Source organism: Myotis daubentonii, chromosome 19 (genome assembly GCF_963259705.1).
Source record: "Myotis daubentonii chromosome 19, mMyoDau2.1, whole genome shotgun sequence".
Taxonomy (NCBI): domain Eukaryota; kingdom Metazoa; phylum Chordata; class Mammalia; order Chiroptera; family Vespertilionidae; genus Myotis; species Myotis daubentonii.
Window position 1 is genome coordinate 14,384,356 of NC_081858.1, and position 22,809 is coordinate 14,407,164.

At 51.3% G+C, this 22,809-nt stretch overlaps 1 protein-coding gene across 1 annotated transcript; it reads left to right on the forward strand.

The window, feature by feature from the left end:
• The first annotated feature begins 39 nt into the window (after window positions 1-39).
• CDC45 (cell division cycle 45) lies at window positions 40-22,433 on the forward strand. The gene is made up of 19 exons (XM_059677121.1): window positions 40-181; window positions 313-372; window positions 1,626-1,718; window positions 3,382-3,519; window positions 4,410-4,556; window positions 5,183-5,238; window positions 5,987-6,035; window positions 6,420-6,481; window positions 7,682-7,732; window positions 9,048-9,167; window positions 10,633-10,764; window positions 11,042-11,140; window positions 11,637-11,798; window positions 14,074-14,212; window positions 14,292-14,375; window positions 15,712-15,830; window positions 17,416-17,492; window positions 21,036-21,102; window positions 22,303-22,433. Exons 1-18 carry the CDS (start codon window positions 131-133, stop codon window positions 21,098-21,100), a joined length of 1,704 nt encoding a protein of 567 aa, XP_059533104.1. The 5' UTR covers window positions 40-130; the 3' UTR covers window positions 21,101-21,102; window positions 22,303-22,433.
• Window positions 22,434-22,809: the final 376 nt, after the last annotated feature.

A 22,809-nucleotide genomic window follows, 5' to 3' on the forward strand; every position in this document is an offset into this window, starting at 1 on the left:
AGGCGGGAACTAAGTAGCTATTGGTTGGCTTGTGGGCCAATTGGAAAACCCCCGATTTGGCGGGAGCCTTGATCACAGTCGGGGCTCCGAGTGTCTCTGCGCGAGCCCTGGGTGTCCGGCTACCGTGGTCATGTTCCTGTCCGATTTCCGCAAAGAGTTCTACGAGGTGGTCCAGAACCAGGTGACCCCCCTCCCCATTCCTTGGACCCTGAGGCCTTCTCGCGAGGAAGGGATGAAGGGGAGCGGCCGTGGGAGGACGGGAGGGGCCCGGGTTAGGGGCGCTGCGCTCAGCTCTCTCTCTTCCCGCGATAGAGGGTCCTTCTCTTTGTGGCTTCGGACGTGGACGCCCTGTGCGCGTGCAAGATCCTTCAGGTGCGACTGCGGACCCCGGGAGGGTGGGGCCGGGGCGGGAGGTGGGGGCGTAGCGTCTGGAGGGAACTTGGTGGGGTAGGAGCAGGGCGGGCGGCGAGGAGCAGGGTAAGGAACCCCTTCCCAGGTGAGAGCTCAGGTTGGGGTGGGGGCTGCAGCAACAACTGGAAGCTGGGAGGAGGCCTCTGGAAGTTGCTTCCCTGGCAGGATGGTATTGGGTGGGTTAGAGAAGGTTCAGGCAAAAGTCAGGGAGACCAGTTAGTATGTTTGCAATAACCTAGGCAAAATGTGGTTGCATTAGAGAGACCTGTAGACCTGTAGTGGCTTTTCGGACGTGGGGTTTGAGACAGAGAAATCTGACAATTGAGGACATAGTGATGCCATAAATGATGCTGGAAATACAGGATTCCTTAGTCTATTATGGATGATTATTGCTTCGGTTTTTTTGTACCGTACAGTGGATATTCACATGAGCTTTGGTCAGGCCCTTGGTTCAGGAACTACTTCTCAGAAGAACTATAAGTCAGAACAGCTTTCCTCCCAATGTTTTCCTTTGGTAATTTTCAAAAATTCGGCAAAGTTTACAGAATCGTGTAGTGCACGCTCACATTCCCATCCCCTAGTTTTTCCCATTAATATATATATTTTTAATTTCTTTGTTGGTTAAGGTATTACAAATGTGTCCTCATCCCCCCATTAACCCCCCCCCCCCCATGCTCCCATCCCCCTGTTGTCCGTGTCCATTGGTTTGTCTTATATGCACACATACAAGCTCTTTGGTTGATCTCTTCCCCTTACCCCCACCCTCCCCTACTTTCCCTCTGGAGATTGATAGTCTGATCGCTGTTTCTCTGTCTTTGGATCTGTCCCTGTTCATCAGTCTATGTTGATCTTTATATTCCACAAATGAGTGAGATCATGTGGTATTTACCTTTCTCTGACTGGCTAATTTCACTTAGCATAATGCTCTCCAGTTCCATCCATGCTGTTGCAAATGGCAAGAGTTCCTCCTTTTTTACAGCAGCGTAGTATTCCATTGTGTAGATGTACCACAGTTTTTTAATCCACTCATCTGCTGATGGACACTTAGGCTGTTTCCAAATCTTAGCTATGGTGAATTGTATTAATATTTTTTCTAACCTTATTTTATCACATGTCATTTGCCTCTCAACCCATCTTATTTTATTTTAAGTGCATTTCAAGGTAAATTAAAGACATCCCAGATATGATAGGCTTTGAAAATAATCTCTCTCTAGGCCCTGTTCCAGTGTGACCACGTGCAATATACACTGGTTCCCGTTTCTGGGTGGCAAGAACTTGAAACTGCATTTCTTGAACATAAAGAACAGGTATGCAAGATGTATTTTGGAGTACTTAGGCTTTTTTTACTCAATTGTAATGTCTTATTTAAGTATCAAATATGTTGCACACTATGAAAGAGAAAAACAAGCATTACATCTGGGTGACATACCCTCAAATATGGGCAGCTTCTAACTTTGAATTTGTGTTGCAGACATTTCATTGTAAGGTGCTTGGAGTTTAGCAGTTTGTTTTAGATATGGCCTAGTTAAAATTATTTTAGATTAGACTACTATTCCCATTATCTCTCCAAGAAAATATGTCCCAGTTTCCAATTTGGGATCCGGGAACATAATTTAAACAGTGGAAGTCAGGATTCCTCCCACCTTTGCATGGGGCTATAATGAGAGTTGGGGTAGCTGAGACCCCACTATGAGGGGCTGGAGTAGGGAAGAGGGTCCCTGGACTCTGGGGCCATATATATGACAGTCTGGCAGAGGTAAATTCCCACCTGAGGCTCTTGTCATGATGGGACGGACCGCTGCCGGTTCTATATTTATAAGGAAAGGAATTTCTATAGTGACGGTATGTAATGAAAACTTAGTATTTAGGTGTCCATTATGTATGGACTACCCAAGACTTGCTAAAATTTTTGACCTGTAGAATGCTATTAGCATGGAAAGGCAGATAAGCAGAGTAGATTGACTGAGGTCTGAAGAGGCCCAGTTACGCCTTTAAAGTCTTGATCTGCTCCTCATCAGCTTCTCTTTTGTTTTGTTTTGTTGTTTTTTTGTTAATCCTCAACCGAGGATATTTTTCCATTGACTTTTAGAGAGAGTGGAAGGGAGGGGGAGAGACAGAGAGATAAAAACATTGATGTGAGCTCTAGCTGGTTCGGCTCAGTGGATAGAGTGTCGGACTGTGGACTGAAGGGTCCCAGGTTCGATTCTGGTCGAGGGCACATGCCCAGTTGGGGGCGTGTAGGAGGCAGCCGATCAATGATTCTCTCTCATCATTGATGTTTCTCTCTCTCCCTCTCCCTTCCTCTCTGAAATCAATAAAAATATATTAAAAAAAAAAAAAAAGCAACACTGATGTGAGAGAGATACATCGATTGGTTACCTCCCACATGCACCCTGGGTTACCTCCACATGACCAGGGCTGGGGATCGAGCCTGCAACCGAGGTACGTGCCCTTGACCAGAATCGAACCCGGCACCCTTCAGTCTACCAGCTGATGCTCTATCCACTGAGCCAAACCAGCCAGGGCCCTCATCAACTACTTAACTCCATGTGTGAGACTCAAGCAGGCTGAGCCGCTGCATGCTCCACGGTGAAGCAGATTCAGCCACAGAGCCTACCTCACAGTGTTGTTATGGAAGTGAAATAGTACATGGAGTATCTGAAAGCACTTAGCACCGGCCAGCTGTGGGCTTATTTGGAGCCCCTTATTGTCAGGGCCTATTAGGTATTTAATGTGTCTCAGCAGCAGGACTCAGAGGCCTAGTGCAGTGGTCGGCAAACTGCGGCCCCTCGAGTGTGGCTCTTCTCCAAAATACCACATGTGGGCGCGCACGTACAGTGCGATTGAAACTTCGTGGCCACACTCAAGGGGCCAAAGAGCCGCATGTGGCTCACAAGCCGCAGTTTGCCGACCACTGGCCTAGTGTGCCCTGTTGATGTATTTACTTCACAATGTCTCTTCTTTTTTCAGTTCCGTTATTTTATCCTCATAAACTGTGGAGCTAACATAGACCTATTGGATATCCTTCAGCCTGAAGGTGACGCCATATTTTTTGTGTGTGACACCCATAGGCCAGTCAATGTCGTGAATGTGTACAATGATACCCAGGTAACTAGGCCTTTGGGCCCATGCATCTCCTGCGTTCTCCCCTCTAGCTGTCTGTTCCTTTTTATGCCAAGGACAGCATTGCACCTGCTGTCCTTAGCAAGACAAGAACCTGGTTTTGTCCATCTTTAATGAGAAACATGACACCTAACCCTTGGAGTTGCTCGGCATGCATTTGTGGGATGTGCATAACCTGAAAGGTGTAGGGACCAGAACCCTGCACTGAGCCTGCCCTCAGAGCTCAGGCCTAGCCTCATTAACTATCAAGGGGCCTCAGAGGTATCTGCCCTGCCCATCCAAGGGGTGGCATGAGGACCAGCAAGGCGGTGGTGCAAAAGGCCACTGTTAACTTAAAATGGCTCTGCTGCGCTTACTTTTTGAGCTCCTGAGCAGAACACGGAGCCTGGTGCAGAGCAGCCACCTAACCTTTCTCTGAGGTGATCTATTCCCACCCACGTTAGCAAAGTGTCGGCCCGGAATTCTCACGTGAAATCCACCGGCCTGGAACTGCTTTTACGGACAGGACTTTTCCTCCCTTTGGGGTTGCACATCTTCGTGTCCCCTGTCAAAGGCCAAGTTGTGGAGAGTTTGTTTTGTTGGCTTGGTGTGTGGCCTAAGAGGGAGCTTTTTCCAAGACTTAGTGACTGTAGATAGTTTTCAAGTTTTCTTGTAACTTCTGCAGACAGTGTGGTGTAACCCTAGCACCTCACTTAATGGAAATGGAAATTTTAAAATGCCTGAGAAGTTTGGAATTCTCAATCACGTGACTATGTGTGCAGAAAAGTTATGAGTCAACCAATTAGGAAATAAGATTCTTCAAGACACAAACATGTGGTGAATAGTTTTCTGTCAAGAGAGAGGAGAGACTTGATTGTTCTTTGTTTTAATCTTAGATCAAACTACTCATTAAACAAGACGATGACCTTGAAGTTCCCGCCTACGATGATATCTTTAGGGACGAAGAGGAGGAGGAAGAACATTCGGAAGATCAAAAGGATGATGGGTCAGAGCCTTCTGAGAAGCGCACACGGTTAGAAGAGGTGGGTTTGGGCCTCTCACCAGCCTTAGGGAACCTGTCACTCCAGGAGGTCAGAGGTGAGTCTGGAGCCTGCTGGACCCAGACATAGCTGGGAGGTAGCCGGTGTGGGCATGTACAGGAGGTAACCGATCAATGTTTCTCTCTCACATCAATGTTTCTTTCTCTCCCTCTCATTTCCTCTCTAGAATGAAAAAAACAAACCACATTCCTTTGAGTGTGGATTAAAAAAAGATTAATTAGAATAGTAGCTGATGCATAATAGGATGTAAGAAACATTAAAACTTATTAATCTGGTGGGGAAGCCAGTATGAGGCAGCGGTGGGTTATCCCCGATGACCTGGTGGTGGGGGTGTTGGAAAACGGAGGTAGACAGAGTGTACCCTGAGCAGGCATTGTGGAAGCATCACTCTTGTCCTAGTGTCTTCAGGGCTGATGGGTCAGAGGAGTCCCGGCCATCCCTCGCCTCGTCGCTTCCCTTCTGCGGGAGCAGACTGCGCTCAGGGCATAGCAATGACCCCTATTTTGGATCTTAGTCCAATGGCTTCTGTCAAATCAGAACGTTCTCGGGCTGTGGCGATAAATTCCTGGCTCATTTGCTTACTTTTGTCTTCTTTGTCCCTGTATCAGGAGATAGTAGCAGAAACCATGAAAAGGAGGGAGCGAAGAGAGTGGGAGGCCCGGAGGTGAGTGTGCACTGCAAGCAGCACCTTGCTCTGCCTTTGGGTCTGTGGCGTCTGTGTTTTTCCCTGGGAGCCGCGTGCCGTTTTCTCCCTTTGAGGATAATTTGTTTAGTTTAGAGCCTCTGGGCCTTTGGCTCCTCGCGTGAGCATGTGGTCCCTGCATTGGAGAACTTGGGGTCCTTTCATAGTCCTGGTCCCAGCAGTGACAGGAGCAGGCCCAAAGGTCTCCCAAATACATCACCAAGCATGACGGCCTCTGGTTCTTTTGTTTTTATTTTCCAGATGGAGATACTTTTACTTACAGACTTTTACAATGGATTTAGATTCCATTCGTGTAAAACCTATCATAGAAATAGAAGTACTATGTACTTAATTGGCCATTCTGCTCCTTTTTGAACTGTATCTTACTTCAGTGTCGCCATGACAAGTCAGGCTGCAGTGAACAACCTTGTGCACATAGCAAGTTTGTCCTTGCTTGTTCCTTTGAATTGTCTTGGGATCATTTCTCAGACGTGGGGTTCTGGGACTGTTCCGTTGTACATCTCCCATTGCCACAGCGGTTTGTATTTCTATCACTCCCTTCCCAGCCTCCTGCCTGTACACTCCGAGAAAGGGTCAGTAAGTGAAAACAGAGACTACCATGCCCTTGTCTGCATTTCTTTGAGAACTGTAACATTTTAGCACCTTCCCCAAATGTTCGCTGTTCCCTGTTGAAGACTCGCGTTTTATGTCGCACTTTACTTTGTTACAGAAGAGACATCCTCTTTGACTATGAGCAGTATGAATACCATGGGACGTCAGTGAGTATGGATAGGTGGAATTCACCACAAAGTTCTGACTCGGGGGTCATTGTCCTGGAACATGAGGAGGAATGAGCGTAGAGCCACAAAACTCTGGTCTGAATCTGAGCCCCATAATTTCCTACTGTGTGAGCTTGGGGAGGTGGTATAGTCTCTGAGCCTTAAATCCTCCACTAAAGGAAGAGAACAATCATTTCAGAGGCAGTTGTTAGGATTACCCTTGGTACCCAATCCACTCACGCACTCTGGTGGGCAGACTCGCTGCAGGAGTTCAGCTGGGCCCTGAGCAGCTCAGGTCTGGGCTAGCTGTGGCCTGGCCCAGTGTGTGCCCCTCCCGTGAGCATGGCTGCCTCTGGACTCGGGCTTTCCTCCTCTTTCTTTCAGTCGGCCATGGTGATGTTCGACCTGGCGTGGATGATGTCCAAGGATATGAATGACATGCTGTGGTATGTAGCCTCTAGTCGAGGTCACTCCCATTCGTGGCTTCCTTCTAGCAGCTCTGTCCGCCCAGTGAGGGCAGGGTCTGGAGGAAGATGTCACCATGTGCACCTCCCTTGTTCCCACTGGGAGCATTGGATGCAGACCCCTTTCTGGGAACGTGCATGGCCCTGGCTTTCTTTCTAACTGTGAGGCTGTCAGGGCAGCACGTGAACTCTCAGGTGTGGAGGGAGCATGGCCAGTGCAGAGGGTCGGACGGTGGGGCTTGTGTACAGCTCCTCCCTTCCTACTCTACCGCTGAGCCTTACAGAAGGAGCGTGAGATTTGAACAAGGCAGCCCTGCTAGGCATCTTTGCAACCCTGGCATGTGACCCCTCTGCGTTTGCTTTAAGCAGGAACTCTTGGTACACTGGGGTGGAAAAGTCAGAAGGAGGTGGGTGGGGTTGGTCCCAGGGATGACACCTCAGGTGGCATTCTCTGAAGAGGTCCCGGTGAGGTGGGTGCATGCTGCACTGAGAAATGTGGTGGGTGCTCCAGTGACCCGTCTTCCACCCCCAGGGCCTCTCTTGTCTCACTTTGTGCCCAGTGCCAGCTGTTTTCAGCTGTGGCCCTGGAGGGTTGTCTTGAAGGACACTGCCCGGGACCAGCAGACGGCACACACCTCGGGTCTTGGTCCCTCCTGCTGTGGGCCGGCTGAGACCCCATGGAGGTCAGTCTAGCCCAGATCTCCATGATCTCATCCACAAAAGATAAGCTTGGAGAAGGAACCTTGAAAGGTTACTACGGAGCCTAAATGCTGTTACTTTATGCCCCGTCATTTTACACAGGAAGGACAGGGAGCTGTGGACATGACAAGGGCCTATCTCAGAGAGGGGTAATGTGAGGGGCTCAGAGGTAAAGTGAGGCACCAGTGCCTGAGCATGGTGTCTGCTGCAGTCCTGCACTGGCAGGACGAGGGCGGAGAGTGGCGGGCGAGCCAGGATACAGAGAGTGGTGCCCTGCGCCCTTGTTCTTGATCTCCCTCCTTGTGTATCAAAAGTTCCTGCAGTGGTAGCGCTGAACCAGGAGCCCTGAGTCTCCCCCATCACCTCTCCACCCTGAAGAGGGACTAGCTGTCTGAGGGTGGGCTTGGGTCTGGCCATGATGGCAGGACGCTCCTGCCTGCCCCGCCCTGTGCAAGGCCTCATTGCCCTCTCCTCTTTTTCCAGGTGGGCCATCGTGGGACTAACTGACCAGTGGGTACAAGACAGGATCACTCAGTAAGGATGTACTCCCTCGGGCTGTTCAAGGTCAGCCTGCGCTGGGAGGATGTATATGGCCCAGCCGCAGGCTCTGAGTTTGCATCACTGTAGAGCCCCACTGAAGAGGGGCCGGCATTGGGCCTGAGTCCTTGTCACTGAGGAAGGGCTTAGGACAGGAACTCTGTCAGAGTAGCATGTGGCCTTACGTGGACGTTTCATCCACTCTCGGGGACCCCAGCAGGTGGAGCCAGAGGGGAGAGGAGGGAGCCCAGTCTCCCCGAGCTGGGTGCTGTTTTCGCCCTGTGCTATAAAGGTGTGGCCCATGCACAGCGGACACAGGGCAGGAGGTGGAGGTGAGGGCCCCAGGAGTCCTGCCAGGGAGGGTGGGTGAGGGTTGCAGGGAGGCCTGGCATGGAATGAATCCTTTTTTGCCCCTCAGTGGGCAGACTTTGGTGCTTGCCATTGGAATCAGACAGACAAGCTGAAAGGCCACCAAATGCAGGTGCCAAGGAGGGCCAGGGTGCTGGTGCCCTCTCTCATCCCTACTCTGGTAGCCGGCAGGTGGGGACTCCAAGGGAATCAAAGGAGCCCCAAGATGTTAACGGTTTCCCAGGGGACCCGAGTCTGTCACCTGGCACTGCCCCAGGCACAGCCTCCTTGTACAGTTTGCAAAGATCCCCGTGTCCCTATTTTCTGCCTCCCCTACCTTTCTAAGTCTGCAGTGTGGCCGAGGGAGTGGGAGGGTCCTGAGTTTCACAGGCCCGGGGCACTTCCTGGATCTGGGCCCAGCCTGCTGCCCTGCTGGTCCTCACTCCCTCTCCCCTGTGAGGTTAGCATGGGGTGTATGCAGCGCTAGGTGCCATCCCTGGCCTGTGGCTTCCCCTTAGGTGAGGCCACACTATTAGTGTCCTGTTCAGTGGCCCCTTTAGGTGGACCTGGACTCCGGTCTCTCCTGTGCTTGGAAGCACTTCCTGTGCCTGGTCCACACCCGCTGCTGCGGATCACTGTCACCTATGGGGTCTGTCCACTTGACCGTGGCTGGCAGGCAGGGCTGCAGCCCACTCTCAGAAGGCCTCAAATAAGTAATGGCAGGGCAGCTGATGCCCAGAGGAGAGTGCAGGGGAGGTGGGGGCCTGAGCTCCCCCTGCCAGCTCTGCTCAGCTCCCCCAGCACCCAGGCCTGCCACCCCCTTTGCCATGATTGCTTTCTAGGCAGAGGTGGTGGGCTGGCCTTTGAGCCTGTGAGGGGAAGCCCTGAGGGAGGGGGAAGCCGTGGCAGGCTGCACGTGAGGAGAGGAGGGAACCCACCCAGGCCAGCAGTGCTTCCTTCCCAGGATGAAGTACGTGACCGACGTTGGCATCCTGCAGCGCCACGTGTCCCGGCACAACCACCGGGACGAGGACGAGGAGAATGCCCTCTCTGTGGACTGCATGCGCATCTCCTTCGAGTACGAGTATCCTTGTGGCTCAGGCCTTCGGGGTGCAGGCAGCGCCTGCCCTCAGATACTTTGTTCTGTCGTGTATTGTCACCTCTGCAGACCCTAGCCCGTGTCCCCTGTGTTTGGCGTGCTTGCTGGCCACAGCCCTTCAGGTTGTGCAGCTGTGGCTGCCATGTCCCCAGGCTGGGCACCAGATAAGAGGCTTTGAGAAGAGGGGTCCCCTGTGCCCCTGGGCTGGGCAAGGCACCAGGTACTAGGGACGCAGGTTCTGCCTCGCCTTGTCTGTGTGGCTTTGGCTCCTAGGCACCACAGCTGTTTTAAGAAGCATCCTGTGTGTATTTAGAGCTCATTGTAGGCCTGGTGCTAAGTGTATGCCGGTTAAGGGCTTGAGGGACTGCCTGTGTGGTGGAGGCAGTTTAGTGACATTTGCAGACTCCTCTCAAGTCAGGAAAAAAGTGAACCAGCATGTGATTACATAGTTGGCGTTTCATGAGATCTTTTGGGGGTTTGATGGAGTAAGTGGCCCTGTGAGCCCAGAGCAGTAACTGAGTTCACTTTTTAGTGTGTAAAAGGTTCTTGAACTGCTGATTGGAGGAAAGGAGACAGGATGGTGGCTTGGGTCAGACCACAGCAGTGAGTGTGAGGCATGATGGGGTAGCTGCTTAGGTGGCAGAATAATGGCAAGGACAGTGCCTTCCTTTCCCAGTGCTGAGTTGGCTGGCAATGAGTAAAAACATGGATTTGGACAGGTCATGCAGAGGTGCTGGGTGCGGGGCGGCCGAATTCCTGGGAGAAGGGCCACAGTGTGCAGGAACCCACTGGGAATTGAGTCCAGACATGTGACATTCAGGACCAGGGCTTGCTGGGGTGTGGGCAGAGAGGTCGGTGGCTATGGAGCTTAGCCCTCTGGAGGGGCAGCAAAGAGAACACAGCCTGCCACCTGCCCAGAGGCTGGCCTGGGGGAGGCAGGTATGTTGGCAGGAGTTGTGTTACTTCGATGCAGACAGGGCCACCCTGGCATCCTGCCTGAGACCCTCCAGTGAGAGGAGAGGCCTTGGAGTTGGGAATATCCTTGCACACAGCCTCACTATTGACCCCATGAGCAGTGAGGGGCGTATTCAGGAGGAGAGGTGAGGATGGGGCCTTTGCTGAGGGAGTCCAGGCGGCAGGGGGGTGGGTGGGGTGGAGGGCAGGTCAGGTGAAGGATGCAGGGAGTCACAGGTTCTCTCTAACCACAGTAAAGCTCTCAGAACCCCTTCAGTTTCCCTGTCTGTCACACAGAGGTAATGGTGTACACCCACAATCTCACAAACTCTGTATGGGTTAAATTAAGCAAGGAGGACAAAGGGCTCCAGTGTACTCAGGTGTTAACTGAGTACCTGGTGAATGGAGCAGGCCATCTACTGGAGCATCAAAAGGGGGCCCTCACAGGGTGGGGGGGCCCCAGGTTACGGTGCAGCCTCCTTGACTGCAGGCCCAGTCTCCGCCTGGTGCTCTACCAGCACTGGTCCCTCCATGACAGCCTGTACAACACGTGCTACACTGCAGCCAGGTTCAAGCTCTGGTCTGTGCACGGGCAGAAGCGGCTCCAGGAGTTCCTTGCGGACATGGGGTGAGTGACCCCTTGACCTGAAGTCCCCCAAGAGAAAAGCCCCTCCCCTTCATTGTGACTGACGTGGTTGTAATATTTAGCTTTGTCTATTTCTGCCATAAATTCCTCACTCTGATTTCCCAGAATATCATCTGGAGGCCCAGGCTGAGATATCCCTTGTTTACAAACACTGGGGCCCTTGCGGGGTTCTCCCCAACCCCCCCACCTTTGGTGTTTAGCATCAGCGTTCTCTATTTGAAGTCAGGTTGTGTATGACTAGTGCTTGCCACCTTTCCAGTCTCCCCCTGAAGCAGGTGAAGCAGAAGTTTCAGTCTATGGACATCTCTTTGAAGGAGAATTTGCGGGAGCTAATTGAAGAATCTGCAAATAAATTTGGGTAAACACATGTTTTTCTGTACTAAGCTTTGTTAAGGTTTCAGTTTTAACCACATTTCCTAAAATAATGTAAAAAAACAAGGCTGAGGTCGACCCAGTGTGTCCCTCTCTGGACACAGGGAATGTCGGGGAAGAGCCCACTGGGTCCAGACTCAGGCGAGTTCTACCAACCACTGCCGCTCTCCAGCACTGCCCTTCTGGCGTCCTGGGGCGTGGGAGAGGACCATGCACAACCTGACCTGACAGCTAGTTAATTCTGCTCCCAACCAGCTGAGCGGCTTTGGACCAGGCGTTCAGTGCCCAGGTTACAGGGCTCTACATCAGGCCTTCTAACCCCCTTAATTCTCTGACCAAAAGAGCCTTACTGCTGCTGGGGGCTGGAGAAGGGGGAACAGCAGCACATTTTGCTGTCCTGGCCTAGTGGTAAGAGCTCACCCACAACTTGATACTCCCATGTGCCCCTGCGGTGACAGCCATGTTGCATCCTCCTGTTGCAGGATGAAGGACATGCGCGTGCAGACTTTCAGCATTCATTTTGGCTTCAAGCATAAGTTCCTGGCCAGTGACGTGGTCTTTGCTACCATGTCACTGATGGAGAGCCCCGAGAAGGACAGCTCGGGGACAGATAACTTCATCCAGGCTCTGGACAGTCTCTCCAGGTAGTGGACATGGCTGTGGCCTCTAGCCCCTCAGGCCGTCTCCTGCCCTCAACCTCACACTGCCCAGGGAGGCAGGTCTCAGGGACCCCCGGGGTGTGGATGTGACTTTGGCCTGCAGAAACTGCTGACATGCAAATTAGAATCACATAAGTTGTGTGTACTTATGGTTTCATTTCTCTTGGGTTTATGCCTAGGAATGGACTTGTTGGGTCATACACTGCCCTCATCCCAGGATTGATGGGTCAGTGTTAGACATTGTCTGCTGACTTCCTGCTATGACAAAAGAGCATTTTTCTCACCTTTGTGCTCCTTCCTCTCCTGTTGTTACAGTCTGCCACTATTTTTAGCTCCTTTGTAACTTCAACATACTTACATCTTGTTCTATCACCAGTGTCTCCTGTCTCCCTTCTTTGTAAGAAAAGGATATCAGCATTCCTACTTTTCACCTCCCCCTCCCCCAATAAATCTAGGCTTTTACGTTTTCAAGGGTGAGAACACTTAATCTTGAGTGAGAGAAGAAAATGTGAGTCATCTCATTTTGGGCTATAGGTTGATTCTGAAAGATGGAAGTCAATGAACAGCGTTACTTCACTGCGCTAGTAAAATACTTCAGAGTCGGTAATGAGCAGTGGTCACGTTATGTTCTGCCCTAGCGCTTTGTTTTTCCTGGAGCTCTGACTTGCCTTTTATCACATCCAGTTTCTTCTTGGCTCTCCTTTCAGCAGGTTTTCCCCAAGTCCCCTTTGTCCGTGAGAGCCTGGGTTCTGTCTTTTCACTCCAGCCTGGACCTGCAGCTCCCGACGCCTGTTGTCCGCGGCCATCCATCGTGGATGGCCCTTAACTGCGCCCCTGCTTTGGAGCCAACATTTCTCGGCATCCTCATCTTTTGTCTGTTTTTTTTTTTACTCCTTCGTTTTGCTAGAGCACAATCTCGAATAACTTTCAAAGAAAGAGCGCGTGAGGAGTATAAACGTTCTGAGTTGCACTTCTGACCATGTCTCTTTCTACCCTCTTCTGACTGCTGGTTTGTCTTGTATAGAATTCTAGGTAAAAGGTAGTTCTTGTTGAAGGTGGATTCCATTGCTCCTGTCTTCCAGTAGCCATAGCCAGTGGTGCTAGTAAGTCTCAGCCATTTTGGTTTCTTTTCTTTTTTTTTTTTTTTTATAAATGTGTTCCCAGCTCATCTGAAGAAGCTTACAGGGTCTTTTATTCTTAGTGTTCCAGAATTTCCTAGTGATGTGTCTAGGGTGGATCTTGTTTCATGTATTATATTGGGTTCTCAGTGAGCCCTTTCAATCCGAGGTTGTGTGTCTTTAAGATTGAGAATGCTTTTGTGCTATTTTTTTTTTAATTGTTGAGAGTATGTGCTATTTCTTTACTATCCCCCAACACATATATGTCAATGTTTTTTATTTTCTTTCCAGACTTCCTAGAATAATGCTCTAGCTCTTATTTTTGTCTTATATTTCCATGTCTTTGTTTTGTTATTGATGTTAAGGAAGCTTTTTTTTTTATCCTCTTGTCTTGGAAAGAGAACTTTTTATTTTTTGCTATTATTTTACTTTCCACAAACACTTCCTAGTATTAAATGGTTCCTTTTTTATAGCATGCAGTTCTTGGTTTATGAGTACACTAGTTGCCCAAATCTCTTTGAAGACATTAGAGTTCATTTTCTTTTTTTCTCCAAATTATCTCATTTTCCTCTTAGGTCATTTTTTCAGGCCCCAGGTGTTTCTCAATGTCTGATGGTTCTTCACATTCAAGAGTGGGGGGCTGTAGAGCCCTGGGTTTTGGGCACAGCCTGCTAGCCAGAAGGCATCTTGAGGGGTGGGAGTCAGTGTGACACTTGGGGAACTTTAACTTCTGGGTGCAGAGGCTTTGCTTGAGGACCTCACTTCTCCACGAGGGTTCATTTTGATGTACTCAGAGGGGAACCTTCCTTTTTGTGGCAAAAGGTAAAAACCCATTTGTCAGGTCCTCCCTGTAGCCCTTGCCCAGGGCTCTCTGATCAGAGCCCTCCAGGCGCCTTCCAAGGCCTGCTGGGCAGGGTCTTCTCCCGCTATTGGCTTTTAGTTTCCTGTCTTCTGATGCCAGCACCCCTTCCCACCTCTCCTGTCCATCACTATGGGTTTATACAGTGTTTACTCCTTCCTTTCCCGTGAAAGGAAACTCAGGAGGGCGAGAAATCAATGGTCATCCCTACATTCTCTCCTGACCCAGGAACCAAGCATTCTGTTTGACTCTGTGCTGAAGCCATGTGTCTGTCGTGTTACAGGGGTAACCTGGACAAACTATACCACGGCCTGGAGCTTGCCAAGAAGCAGCTGCTAGCTACGCAGCAGACCATTGCCAGCTGCCTTTGCACCAACCTCGTCATCTCGCAGGGACCCTTCCTCTACTGCTCCCTCATGGAGGTCAGGCTGCCTCGGATACGGACGGGCACCGGCCACATCTGCTGGTGGTCCCCTCTGACCGAGTGTCTTCTCCCTGCAGGGCACTCCAGACGTCGCGCTGTTCTCCAAGCCAGCCTCCCTGAGTCTGCTCAGCAGACACCTGCTCAAGTCTTTCGTGTGTTCGGTGAGGAGCAGGGTGGGTGGGTGCCAGAGGGCAGACTTCTTGGAGCAGCGCTCAGATGGGCACTAGAAGCTGGTCTTGGGTGCCTGTGGCTATTCACCAGCTACAGGGTCTGGGCAAACCCTTCCCTTTTTCTGAGCTGTGTTTTCCTCAGCTGACCCCCAGGAACCTTCCAGTTCCCATAAGCTCTGATTTTGTCGCTGGCCATTCTGGTCACTCGGACAAATGGGGAGGGCCTCAGGGAGCAGGTGGGACTAGGATTCATGTTCTGCTGTTGCAGATCAGGGAAAGATGAAGTTGGTTGGAGCAAACTTGCTTCCCAGCACTAGTTTGTTTTCTGGGCTTACTTTCCCATTGCTGTGTGTGGTTCTGTCTTCCCTATGACCTGACACCCTTCTTAGCCTTGACCTGGGACACCCCCCCATAATTCAGCTGGCATTGGAACAGGGACCCTACCCTGATAATGTGAGCACTTTCCCAGGTGTGTTCAAGGAAAAGATTATCCCTCACATTTCAGCAATCACTCTTCTTCCAGGATGAGGGTTTACACTGGGGGCTACTTTAGACAAATGTTGAATAGAAGGTTGAGATGACCTCATACCAATCAACTGACCAATAGAATTACTTGAAAACAGTCAAATAATAACAAAAGGTATACTAGGGACAAATTTTGAAGTTCTCTAGGCTGTGTTTAAATCTCAGCCTCTTCATTTACCAGTTGTGTGATGTGAGGTCTATTATTTGACCTGAGCCTCAGTTTCCCTATCTGTAGAATGGGTGAGGTCCATTCATTTTTCAGATGTTTATTAAACACCCACTGCCTGCTGGGCTCTGATGTCATAGGGTGACCATCATAGGTTCAAGTCCCAGAATGGCCCTCACATCTGGACAGACCAGGACAGTTGTCACCTTGGTTGTGGGATGTGGGTGTCATGGACATAGCAGTGAAGGAAACACTTGAGTCTCGGTGTTGAGGAAGCACACAGGCTAGCGGGAGAGACAGACGAATAAGTACATGCAGTGTCAGGTGGTGGCACACACTGTGGGGAAGATGAAGCAGTATGAGGGAGGGGGCTTGATTGGGGAGGGCTTCCTGGAGGAGGTGGTAACTGTGTCAGGACCTAAAGGAGGTGAGGGAGGAAACAGCTAAGGGGAAGTGGGGCCTTGACCATCAGCACAGAAGGAAGCTGAAGCAGCCGATGGATGCTTGAGCATCTCTTCTGGTGAAATGGAGCCCTGAAGGCTTCTGGGGAGTTGAGCAGTGGCTCTGTCAGGTCCTGGGCACTGAATGCGGCATTCATCCTTCAACACCGTGACTGGGGATGTTTTGCCTCCACAGACGAAGAACCGGCGCTGCAAGCTGCTGCCCTTAGTGATGGCTGCCCCACTGAATGTGGAACAAGGCACAGTGACTGTGGTGGGCATCCCTCCAGAGACCGACAGCTCGGACAGAAAGAAGTGAGTCTTGTTCTACATGTCCTAGGAGCTTGCGGGGTTTGGAGGGGGTGCAGGGGTGTCATTAGCTCGTGAGCCCTTTGAGAGAGAGAGAGAAACATCGATTGCTGCCTCCTGCACACACCCTGCAACCTTTCAGTGCATGGGATGATGCCCAACCAACTGAGCCACACCAGTTGAGGCCACTCTTTGTTGTTACTAATAACTAGTGGGTTTGAGCCAGGCTCATCTTCTTGCACTTCTGCATAGCTTTCCTCACATCTAAATGTATTTCTGGCCCTTCCCTGCATCTTCTGCACTGTGTTCTTGCCCTTCTCTTACATCAGTGTTAGGTTTCCTCCTGGCCACTCCTTCCAGACCAGGTGTTGGCCAGCAGGCAAGGCCAAGGGCTCCCTGGCTCTCCCTGCTGCCCCTCCATGCTGTGCAAACTGGAGAACTTTTGCCTCCTAAGTGCAATCAGTGCCCCAGGTCAAGTGCTCCCCAACAAATACCATAAGGCGACCTTGGATGGATGCTGAGTGACAGCAGGTAGCAGGAAGCTGCCACCCAGCTTCCTGGCAGGGCAGCTTGGGTGGCCAAGGACCAACCAATATTTTGTGCCCTTCATTTTTCCCAACTAGCCTTTGTTGGCCTCTGCCATAGAGGACAGATCAATCATAGCTCCACTGTTGTGAGCTTGAACCTCCTGTGTTTGCAAAGGCCATTTAGTAGGAAATTGGGTGAGACAATGAACTTTTTTAGGCAAGTGCTTCTAAGTGGCTAAGCTGCTCTCCAAAGCTTCTCCATGGGTCTCCAATTCATGATCACACAGGTTGTAGCTGGCCAGGGCAGTCACCTTCATTCTTCCTCCAGTCACTTTGTCATTGTACGTCATATGTGTAACCATGCTTAGTGCTAGCTCTGAGTGTGCACAGTCCCTTGTGAGAGTTGCCATGGAAGTTTGAAGCACATGTCCTTCCTTTTGCCTCCACTCTGTGGTGGGCCCAAGAGCCCCTTCCCCACAACTCGTCTGCTGCCAGCCCTTAGCTGCCCCAGCCCTGAGCCCCCAGGGGGTGGGCCCATGTTCTACGCTATCTCTCTGCTGCCCTGTGCTCTCAGCAGCTCGGTACTCCTGCCTCCTGCCCTTGTTGGCCAAGTTCCGGCCGCATGCCAGAACCCAGCTCTGCAGCCTCCTCCCAGTCCTATCCTACTGTGTGTAACCTGGTCTCATTTGAGACCCCTGTCCCAGCAGTTTTCACTGAGCCTCTGCCTCTCACCTGCTCTAGCTGCCAGCACAATGACAGGCATGAAGGAGGCTGCGGTCAGAGCCCTGAGCATGAAGCCCTGGGGGTTACAAATGGACATTCACTCCCTGAGGGCTGAGAAGGGCTCAATGGGGTACAGATGGGAAGCAGCAATGAGAGGTGTTGCCAGCCCAGTGAGTGGTGGTGAGGCCTCAGAGGGCAGTGGCCCAGGAAGGGACATGAGTCCTGATGGGAGGAACTGGCAGCTGGGAAGGAGTTTGGGCTGAATCTAGTGTGTGTCCAGAGACATGGGAAGGGTCCGTCACTGTGGCAGGGCTCCCAATGTGCCTGTTATGTGTCTGCAGCTTTTTTGGGCGGGCATTTGAGAAGGCAGCGGAGGGCACCAACTCCCGGACACTGCACAACTATTTTGACTTCTCAGGTAAGAGTCCAATGTATTGGGGCCCATTCAAGGTCAGCACTGGCCTTGGAACCAGGGAAGCTGGCATCACCTGAGATACCTTGCCAGCAGCCCTCTCATCCTGCTGGAACCAGTCCTGAGCCTGGCTTCTCTAGGCAGCTCAGGGAGCTCTGGAATGCTTTAGACTGACAGGCTCCCAGGAGAAGAAACAGATGCTGCCTAGAAACCCATAGGCCTGGCCCTTGAGATCACTTCACCAACGAGCCTAGAGGACTGGCCACTCACCAGAGCCTCCAGGGCCCAGCCTCACCCATCATGGTCTAAACACCAGAGCCTAAGCTCTCAATCCCCAAGATGGCGAAGTAGGTACCCCTCCCATGACCACGCCAAAATTCTACAGAGCAAAACTACAGAGCAACCATCATGGAGAACTGCCTGAAATCTCGCTGAACAGAAGTCCTATATCTAAAGATATGAAGAAGCAGCCACATGGAGACTGGTAGAAGGGGGTGGAGACAGAACGGCTGGTCCCACACCCACCTGTGGCAGTTAAAAATCAGGACTTAGATGATATTGTGCTGAGTGAAATAAGTCTGACAAAGAAAGACAAATACCATATGATTTCATGTATATGCAAAATCTAAAGAACAAAAGAAACAGCATAAACACTCATAGATACAGAGGACATTTTGAAAGTTGCCAGAGGGTATGAGGAACAGTTTGGGGGCTGGGTGAAAAAGGTAAAGGGATTAAGAATCAAAAATTGGTTGTTTAAAAAAAAAAAAAATTGGTTGTTATAAAGTAGTCCTGGGGATGTAAGTATAGCATAAAGAAAATAGTCAATGGTATTATAATAACTATGTATTGTGCCAGATGGGTACTAGATTTATTGGGGGGATCACTTCATAAGTTATATAAATGCCTAATCACTGGGTTGTACATCTGAAACTAATTTAATATTGTATGTCAAGAAAAAGAACCAGCCAGGCTTGTGGTGACTCGAGGGCACCACTTCCACCATTGTGCAGGCCAGCAGCTCTTGTCTGTGTTGTGAGGGGCCCACCTGAGGTTTCCATGTGGTTTGCATGATAGCTCAGGTACTGGCCCCACCCATGTGTTGCACGAGCCCAGAGAATGGAAGAGCCGTGCCCAAGTGGTGGCTTTAGGAGAATCATACCTGTATGCCAGCCAGTGGTCCCTGCACTACCCTGAAACTTCTCTAGACACCAGCATAGAACATGGCTTACATTTGGCCATATTTGCTTTTTATTCTTGCTGACAGATTTTAAAACAGATGCATTGACATTTCACCCCTGTATTAGTTTGCCCAGGCTGCCATAACAAAGTACCACAGACTGGGGGGTTTAAACAACATAAATGTATTTCTCAACCATTACGAAGACGAAACATCTAAGATCAAGGCATCTACAGAGTCAGTTTCTTCTGAGGCCCCTCTCCTTGGCTTGTAGATTGCCATCTTCTCCCTCTGTGTCCCTGTCCAAATCTCTTATAGGAACACCAGTCAGAATGCATTAGGACCCACTATAACTGCCTTGTTTAATCATCTTTTTAAAAGCCCCATCTCCAAATATGTAGTCGCATTCTCAGGTGCTGGGGGTTAGGCCTTCAACATATGAATCTGGAAGGATATACTTCAGCCCTTAATACCCATCTCTTTTTCATTTATTTTTAAAACTAGGGGCCCGGTGCACGAAATTCGTGCACTGGGTGTGTGTGTGTGTGGGGGGGAGTGTCCCTCAGCCCAGCCTGCCCCCTCTCACATACTGGGAGCCCTCAGGCGTTGACCCCCATCACCCTCCAATCGCAGGATTGGCCCCTTGCCCAGGCCTGACGCCTCTGGCCTAGGCGTCCGGCCCGGGCAGCGGGGACCTGCAGTGGCAGCAGGGGGCGCCGCGATCGCGCAGGCTCCGCCCCTGCCCCTGCAGGAAGCCTCTGGCTGAGGCGTCCGGCCCGGGCAGCGGAGACCCGCAGCTGCAGCGGCCCCGCAATCGTGGGCTTCGCTTTAGGCCCAGGCAAGGGACCCCTAGCTCCCGGGACTGCCAGCTTCGACCGTGCCCAGCTCCCATCGCTGGCTCCACCACCACTTCCTGCTATCACTGGCCAGGGCGGAAAAGGCACCTGATTCTCCGATCATGGCTGGGGGGCAGGGCAAAGGCGGCCCCAGGGCCGCCTTTGCCCTGCCCCCCAGCTCTTAGCTCCTCCCTGGGTTTCCGATCACTGTCAGTGGCAGGGGGCTTCTTCCTGCTTTCCCTTTCGCCTCCCTGCATTGTGCCTACATATGCAAATTAACCGCCATCTTGTTGACAGTTAACTGCCAATCTTAGTTGGCAGTTAACTGCCAATCTTAGTTGACAGTTAACTGCCAATCTTGGCAGTTAATTTGCATATAGCCCTGATTAGCCAATGAAAAGGGTATCGTCGTACGCCAGTTACCATTTTTCTCTTTTATTAGTGTTGATATATTTTTATTGATCAGAGAAGTAGGGAGAGGGAGAGAGAGATAGAAACATCAATGATGAGAGAGAATCATTGATTGGCTGCCTCCTGCATGTCCCCTACTGGGGATTGAGCCTGCAACCCAGGCATATGCTGTTGACCGGAATCAAACCAGGACCCTTCAGTCCACAGGCCAATGCTCTATTTACTGAACCAAACCCACCAGGGCTCACCACCTGATTTCTTAATGACGATGATCACTATGATCAGAGACCCAGTCTTCATTCCAGTTGCCTCAGTGTCTAGAGCTGGCTTCTTCATACTGGGCCCTCAGGCTGTGGCTCAGTTGGGTGGGTTCACCTCCAGCAGCAGCCCTCCAATTGCTGTTTCGTGTCTGAGAGGTGGGAGAGATTGATGCTGGCTGACCTGCAGGATGCCCTAGCTATACCTGGGGAGGATTTGTGGGCCAGGAGCTGCTTGGCTTCCCCTGTGGGTGGAGATCATGGGCAGCCCTGGCCAGTATGCCTGGGTGAGCTGAGCTTGAGGCTCCTGGAGCTGTGACTCATGGCACAGACAGCTGCAGGACCAGGCCAGGCCAGTTTGCCCTCTAATGAGGGCCCATGTGTTTGCCTGAGCCTGATGCCCTCCAGAAGTAAAGGCAATCCGTATTGTGTCCCCCTTCTACAAGAGAGGACACTTAAGCTGAGGGACTGGCCAGAGCAGGACGGAGGGCTGGCTTCAGGGCCTCTCACAACCCACTGTGGGGCAGCACTCTGTCCAGCAGGGTGGAAGGCCTATCTGTGCCCAGGACTATGGTGTTAAAAGTCATCCCTGTGTCCCCTCTGTTGCCTGTCAGTGCTGTTCCCCTGGCTGCCTGGAGGGTCCTCACCAAAAGGGCAGCTGGAGGTTTCTGAGGATTAAATACAGTGGGATGGGGAAGTATAACTTCTTAGTCCAGAATATTCCAGGCCATCAGGGAGCCAAGTCCATTTTGGAATGTACTGGAGGGTTCCAGCCCTGGGTGGTTGGAAAGAAGTTAATGTGCTGTGGCTTGTTTTTCTCCCTACTCCTCCCTTCTCACAAGATGTTTTTCTTTCATTACTGCAGTAATTGAACTGAAAGCGGAGGATCGAAGCAAGTTTTTGGACGCGCTTGTTTCCCTCCTGTCCTGAGGGTGAGTGCGGGGGCAGGGTGGGAGCCCTGCCACAAAACCAGTGCTGCTAAAGGCCCCGCCTGACTCCTGCTGTGGTTTCCCTGCTCTCTTTCTCCTCAAACGGGGCTTCTACTTGGGTTTCAGACCATAGCGGGGCTCCTGAGGAGAACTGGGGCCAACACATTTTTCCCAAGAATGTCTGTCTCTGTGCTGGGGGCCATGCCCACAATGGGGCATTTTGGGGAGCAAATTGCATTAAGTTCCTGCAGCCCCTTCAGAAACAGCCAGCATTTGCCCTCTTCCCAACCATACTGTGGGTTGGGCAACAGCCAGGGACACAGGCCACCTGGAGCCTTGTTGCCCCTTCAGCCTGGCTTCAGGCCCTGGGCTGGAGCCCACAAGGGCCTCTATTCAGGCTCTGAGAAAGCAAAGCTGTTGTCAGCAAAGCTGCTGTCAGCCAGTCAGCTGAGAATTATGAAATGGTGGCTGTACGAGGGCCTGCACCAGCATGTGGCTGTAACTGACGGGCTCCTCGGGAAAGGCCACAGCTGACCAGGTCAGGGGCTGCTCTGTGTCTAGTGACCACTTCTCAGCACAGGGCCCCCCATCCAGTGGATGCCCACACCTAGTCCTGCATCTCCCTGAGCCTGGGCTGTGGCTACTGTTGTGGCAGATGAGCCTGTCAAGGCTCTGACATAGGAGTGGGTCCTCATGCCGGTCCAGAGTCCCCCTGTTCCCCCGTCCATGATAAGCTGAGAACTAGGAGCAGATGATCCAGTCAAAGGTTACAGATGGGGCTCCTGGGCAGTGAGGCTGGCATTGAGGCAGTCCCTCTCCTGCAGTCTGCTCAGTGATATGTCCTTCCACAAAGACAGGGTGCAAGGTGGCTCAGCCAGGAAGGGTGAGGAGTAGTGTGCCGGGGGTGGCAGCGAGACACTCCAGGCAAGGGGAGGGTCACCATGGGGCTGAGGCTGGACAAGCCACTGGGTAAGATCTGCAAGTAAGAAGGTGCTGCTGGTCCATAAGGCCTTCTGGGGTTCTCGAACAGATAGCAGCCTGGACCTGGGTAGGGAGTACAGGCAGGAGGGCGGGGTCAGTGAGTGGTGGGGGCTACTCAGAAGCAGCAGCCTGACATGTCGGAGGAAGGCCCAGCAATGTAATATTTACTTTGGGGGAGACATAATAATTGTTTGAAATTTCTTTCTTTTTTTTCTTTTTCAGAGTTGGATATCTTCAGAAATGACCTCCTTCTCCTTATTTATATTGATAAGCTTTTTATTTAGATTGTAAGTTATGGGTACAGTTTTAAATGCAGGGACAGTGGTTTTTAATGGAATAAAAGGCTTATTTTAGGTTCGGTGTGCCAACCTTTGCTCCAGTCACAGGGCAAGCACTTAGTTGTGCTCTGAACCTTCTGTGGATTCATAGGAGCGTTGATCATGTGCCTTGGACACCCTCAGGCCCCGCAGGAAATCAGCACAGGTGGGGGGTATGGGGACAGCAATGGGCAGAGGCCAATCACCTGGGTGTCTATATAGCACTGCGCCAATCACTGCCCAGCAATGCCAGCCAGAACCTGGTTGTGTCCACTCCCCCACCACTTCCTCTTGGCCTTGGCAACATTTCAAGTTCACTCTCTTGACCATGTCCTTCTCGTGATCAGCCACCCCAGGACTGTCACTCACACTTCAGCACCTATGTGTCCGTGCATCACCAACCCCACAGGCA